The sequence below is a fragment of the Cebus imitator genome, unplaced genomic scaffold, assembly GCF_001604975.1.
Source record: "Cebus imitator isolate Cc_AM_T3 unplaced genomic scaffold, Cebus_imitator-1.0 Scaffold299, whole genome shotgun sequence".
Lineage (NCBI taxonomy): Eukaryota > Metazoa > Chordata > Mammalia > Primates > Cebidae > Cebus > Cebus imitator.
The window spans coordinates 1,225,031-1,230,987 of NW_016107614.1; the positions used below are offsets into that span (position 1 = coordinate 1,225,031).

At 51.4% G+C, this 5,957-nt stretch overlaps 1 protein-coding gene across 2 annotated transcripts in view; it reads right to left on the reverse strand.

The window, feature by feature from the left end:
• Positions 1–663: 663 nt before the first annotated feature.
• Positions 664–5,957, reverse strand: part of UBTD1 (ubiquitin domain containing 1) — a 62,676-nt gene continuing 57,382 nt past the window's right edge. For both annotated transcript variants that reach the window (XM_017502771.2, XM_017502772.2), the window contains exons 2-3: positions 3,793–4,020; positions 664–1,733 (exon numbers count right to left, since the gene is read on the reverse strand). In XM_017502771.2, the coding sequence (XP_017358260.1) occupies positions 1,348–1,733; positions 3,793–4,020 (614 nt within the window). In that variant the 3' untranslated portion in view covers positions 664–1,347. The remainder of the gene's footprint in view (positions 1,734–3,792; positions 4,021–5,957) is intronic.

A 5,957-nucleotide genomic window follows, 5' to 3' on the forward strand; every position in this document is an offset into this window, starting at 1 on the left:
GAGATCTGAGTCACTGTGACCCAGGTTAACCTGCTAGGGACCTGCAGACACCCGGCCCTGTGCTTCTGTAAGGCTCACCTGGCTGGTGGCTGCCCTTAGCTAAATAGCCTTATATAAGATACCCCTCTCTTCAGATATGCATGTATTCCCTAGGAAGCAGGAGGAACTGGTTCCTTTTCCTCCCTGGCTTGCTTGCTGGGAAGCTGACACTAACCTCTGACATACGCTCATCATCTAAATCTGCCAGAGACTTTGCTTTTACATCATGATGGGCACAGCGTCTCCAGGAGCTGGAAGCCAGCCCCTCCTGCCGCAGGAGCAGACCACCTGCCTGAGTTGCTGTCTTCGCCTTCCAACCACTTTCACGTCTGTCTTCCTGCTTAATCCTCCCAGCAACTCATGGAGGAGGCAGGGCAGGCAGCATGGCTCTGCTTTGAAGAAAAGCAAAGAGGGTTCAGAGGTTAAGTGGCTTTTCCTGAGGACTCATGAGGACACCAGGGAGGCCAGGATCAGGGCCTAGAAGACTGGCAGTTCCAGGCTCACTCTGCTGGAGATTACATGCCCAGAGCAGCTGGGAGGCCAGGCATCCACCTGCTCTCATACCAGAACAGCTCCAGGGGTCCCACAGAGCTGCGGGAGAACTCAGTCAAATGCCAGGCAAGCGAGAAGGAGCAAAAGGCTTTATTGATAAATATGCAGATATGTCTGTCCACAGGGACCTGCTGTGGGGGCCGTGACCAGGCTGCAGACCTCCCACTGCCTGGGTTACAGCTAGGACATGGCCCTGTGCAGACCCCTGCAACGACAGTCCAGCCGTCCACCACCTGCCTCATCTCTGCCAATTGTGCTGGGGGCAGGGAGAGGCAGAGGCCCGCCTCAGGCTTCCCAAGCCCTGGGGCTCACGGGTGGTTCCCTCCCTTCCCAGGGAGTGGCACTGTGCCCAGGGGAGAGCCAGGGGATGGGGGCAGACCAGGGAGACAGCAGCTGCTTCAGACCCTGAGCAGAAAACCGGAGTGAGCACAGCCGGCTGCACCAGATGATAGATCTGGGCTCCAGGGGCCTCCAGGCTGGTCCTCGTGGCTCGAACCTGCTACGGGTGAGAGGCAGGGCAAGGGCCCCGTTTGCCTTTTCTCTGACAAGGTTGCAAGGCCCATGTGTGGCCACCTGCTCCCTGGGTACCGGGCACTGGTGGCACATAGTGCCCTGAAAGGCAGGATCCCTTCATGGCTCACCCACCAGCCACACCGAGGGGAGGGCCCCTGAAGGAAATGACAGCACTGGAAGGCAGCAGCAGGGTGGGGGCCAAGTGCTCCAGGCAGGGCCTCTTTCCAGGGGTCCATGGGCCCATCAGTCCTGGGGCGGCGGGGGCTGGTTGATGATGACCTGGATGACAAAATCTTTCTGGATCTTGGTCTCCTGGAGCCGTGTGCGGTCTGTGAGCAGCTTCCCGGAGAAGAACCACCGCTGCCACGACGGCTCGATGCCCTCCTGGGCATGCAGCTGCCTCTTGAGCTGCCCCACTGTGTCAGGCAGGCTGGCGCTGAGCCTCACGTCCTTGCCTGTGGACAGGCGCACCTTCAGCGGGAACTCGCGGCGCATGCTGGGCGGGGGCTCGGGGGGCTCCAGGGTCTCCTCCTCCGTGTGTTCCAGCAGCAGGTTTACGGGCGGTGACAGGCAATAGATGGGCAGCTGGTAGCGATTGCCCAGCTCATCGTAGCATTCACAGAGGGTGCCTGTGGGAGAGGCAGGGCTGTCAGAGTCAGCTTGGGGGTCCACTATCATGGACTAAATGTGTAGGTCCCCCCAAATTCATATGGTGAAACTCATGGTCCCATTGTGACTGTATTTGGACATGGGCCTACGGAGAAATAATTAAAGTGAAATGAGGTCATGGGGCAGGGCCCTGACCCTCTGATTCCCCGATCTGAAAGAACGGTTCTTTGTTTTTTGTTTTTGTTTTTGTTTTTCTGACATGGAGTCTCGCTGTGTCACCCAGGCTGGAGTACAGTTGGCGCCATCCTGGCCCACTGCAATCTCCGCTCCTGGGTTCAAGCAATTCTCCTGCCTCAGCCTCCTGAGTAGCTGGGATTACAGGCGTGCACCACCACGCCTGGCTAATTTTTGTATTTTTAGTAGAGATGGGGTTTCACCATGTTGGTCAGGCTGGTCTTGAACTCCTGACCCTGTGATCCAACCCCCTCAGCCTCCCAAAGTGCTGGGATTACAGGAGTGAGCCACGGTGCCCGGCCGGCCTTTTTTTTTTTTCTTTTGAGACAAGATTTCCCTATGCTGCCTAGGCTAGTGTTGAACCCCTGGGCTCATGCGATCCTCCTGCCTCAGCCTCCTGAGCAGCTGAGATGACAGGTGTGCTCGACTGCCCTGGCTTACAGTTCTTGAAGAGACACTAGAGCACTGTGTTACGCTCCACTCGCTCCCCTTGTGAGGACACAGCAAGAAGGCAGACACACCTGCAAGCCAGCAAGAGAGTCCTCACCAAAACCTGAACTGGCCAACACCATGATGTGGGATTTCCCAGCCTCCCCAACTGTGGGAAATAAATGTCTCTTGTTTAAGTCACTCAGCATGTAGTATTTTGTTATAGTAGCCTGAGCAGACTAATACACTGCCATGGCCACCCCACAGTCAGATCTCCCTAGGACAATCTGATGACCAGGTGTACAGGGCTGGAGTCAGGAAGACCTGAGCTGGCATCCTGGCTCTACCAGGTACTGGTTTGTTCATCCCTGGGACATCACTTTTCATTTGTGCACATGTGCTGGGTGCTGGGGTTACAGGGATGAATGAAATAGCACAGCTCTCCTCTCCATGGGCCTCAGTGTCCTTACTGGTACAATGTAATGCATGGAAAAATAAGTTTATTGTCTCTTGAGCACCTACTAAGTGCAGGGACTGGACTAAATGATGTTATGTATGTCTTGCCAAATCCTAATAATCATCTCCCCTCTACAGTTGTAAGGCACTCAGGCTCTAAATTCTAGAAGCTCCTTGCTAAAGGCAACACAGTTAGGAAAGGAAAACACTCAGGCTAAACCCAGGTCTGGGACTCTACAGCGCCACTGTTGTTACCCTCTGCTGTACATGGTCCCATAAGGCTGCTGTGAACTTACATGAGCTAATGCAGTGGAAGTTTCTAGTTCAGTGCCCAGCACATAAGCCAAGGTCAGTGCCTTTGGGAGGCCGAGGCGGGTAGATCACTTGAGCTCAGGAGTTCGAGACCAGCCTGGCCAACATGGTGAAACCCCCTCTCCACTAAAAATACAAAAATTAGCTGGGTGTGGTGGCACGTGCCTGTAATCCCAGCTACTCAGGAGGCCAAGGCAGGAGAACTGCTTGAACTCAGGAGGTAGAGGTTGCAGTGAGCAGAGATCCCACCACTGCACTCCAGCCTGGGCAACAAAGTAAGACTCTTTTTCAAAAATATATATATAAAATAAAAAGGTCAGTGTCTTGGATGTTCTGGGGTCCCAAAATGCATTTGTGACACTGCTTTGCAGGTTTGTTGATGTCTTTCTATCATGTCATTAGGCAAGCACAGACTGTGTCTCATTTTCCTTATGTATCCACTTCTGGTCCATGCTCAGCAAGGGTTGCTTGAATGAATGAATAAGTGAATAACCACCTGTTCCACCACTCCACACCCCTCAACATCCCCCAAACAGCTTAGATAGAACCTCGTGACACGTGGCTGGCCACCAGCTCTACTCTACCCCCAAACTGTGCTGGTGACCTCCTAGCTCCAGGGGCGACAAAGCCTTGGCCCTGCCCACTTACCATGAGGCAGGGTGATGCTGGCTCCATCCAGGATGGCCTGGGCCAGCTCATGGTCATTGGCCTCGGCAGCGTAGGCGGCGGCCTTGAGGGCATCCCAGATCTCCTTGCGACCCTCGAAGGCAGGTGCTGTGTCCCAGAACTCATCCCGTTTGCTCCGCAGCTGCCCGTCGGTCATGGGGTAGTCGCTCTTCCACTTCAGTCGCTCTTTCTTCAGGGGCTCATTGCGTCCTGGGCAGGACAGGAGAGGCTCAGCATCTCTAAAGGCACTTGAGCTGCAACTTGCCCTCCCATCTCCTTCCTCCCCGGGCCAGACCCTGGAACCATGCTGCACTGGCTACCAAGTATTCAGGTCTCTGAAGCCCTTCCTAAACAGCAGGGAAGAGTCAGGAAAGTTCACATAACCAACCTAGGGACATCAAATAATTTCGTCAGCAAAGCATATGCTACTGTTTTTTTTTGTTGTTGTTCTTGCCACGGCGCCCGGCTAATAATTTTTAATCATGTGGGAAGGCTGCGGTGGCTCACACCTGTAATCCCAGCACTTTGGGAGGCAGTAGGATTGCTTGAGCCCCCAAGTTCTAGACTAGCCAAGGCAACATGACAAAACCCTGTTTCTACAAAAAATTTTAAAAAATTAGCCAGGCGTGGTGGCACGCTCCTGTAGTTCCAGCTATGGGGGAAGCTGAGATGGGAGAGTTACTTGAGCCTGGAAGATTGAGGCTGCAGAGAGCCATGATCGCGTGCCACTGCACTCCATCCTGGGCAAGAGAGCAAAACCATGTCTCAAAAAAAAAATTAACAATTTTAACATCTTTTAAGAAATCATAACCAACAAACTCACCAAAACACTCCTGCAGCATCTAACAAAGAAAACAATTTTGTCAAATGTCATTTTTCTTGTTGACCGGTTTCAAGTGACCTCCAAGAATATTCCAAACCACAGTCAAGACTGAGGGTAGAGGTGTCTCTCAAAGGCTTTTGGAGGTTCAGTCACCTCAAAACTGAAGGCAAAGTGAGCCACGGGAGTGAGCTGTGAAGCACCCTGCTTCCACTGTAACTCAGATCCTATAGTGAGAGGCAGAACTAATGCTGGGGGCCACCACCAAGCTGCTCCCATTGGCTGGGACAGAAGGAAGCAAGGAAGAGAACTGCAGGCAGGGACACTGAGAAAGAACCCCAGGCAAGCCTGTATTTACATATGTGATCCCATTTCATCCTTGCAGTAGCCTTAGGCAGTAGGCATTATTATTGCTATTTCACAGATGATAGGACAGATTTAGAAAGATTAAATAACTTGCCCCAGGTCACATAGTAAGTGAGTGAGGGTTCCACCTCAGGTCTGACTAAATCCTGTAGTTTGCCACCTGAATTCACAGCTACCTGTACGGGCAGAAAACTCTAAAGCCAAACATTTAATTTAAAGTGTTCCCGGGGTGGCGAGGCGGCAGAAGGAAAGGCAAACCCTTTTTGGAGGAAAACAACTTCAGGACCAGGCCTCAAAGAATTCCCAAGAAAAATAAATAAGGTAATAGTTTTTTTAAAAAATCCCAATATGCAAGGAACCAAGGCAATTCAAGCCAGCATTGGCAGAAACAGCGGACAAAAGAATCAGATTTGCAAAGACTGGATAGGGAGTTTAACTGACACAGATTATGAAATACTGAGTTAAGGGATGAGAGCCTTAAAAATATGAATAAGGAATAAGAGATTATAAAGAATGACCAAGGAGATTTTTTTTACTGTTTAATTTTTGTGGGTACATAGTAGGTTTAACCAAGAAGATCTTAAAAGAACCATATAGAACTTCTACAAATGAAAAATATAGGCCGGGCCCAGTGGCTCACACCTGTAATCCCAGCACTTTGGGAGGCTGAGGCAGATGGATCACTTGAGCCAAAGAATTTGAGATCAGCTTGAACAACATGGCAAAAACCTGTCTATACAAGAAATAAAAAAAATTAGTGGGACATGGTGGCATGTGCCTGTAGTCCCACTTACTTGGGAGGTTGAGGTGGGAGGATCACCTGAGCCCAGAGAGGTTGAGGCTGCAGTGAGCCATGATCACACCACTGTACTCCAACTCCAGCCTGGGCAATGGAGTGAGACCCTGTCTCACAAAAATAAAAGTAAAGGAAGAAAAAGAAAATCTGTTTTTTTTTTTTTTT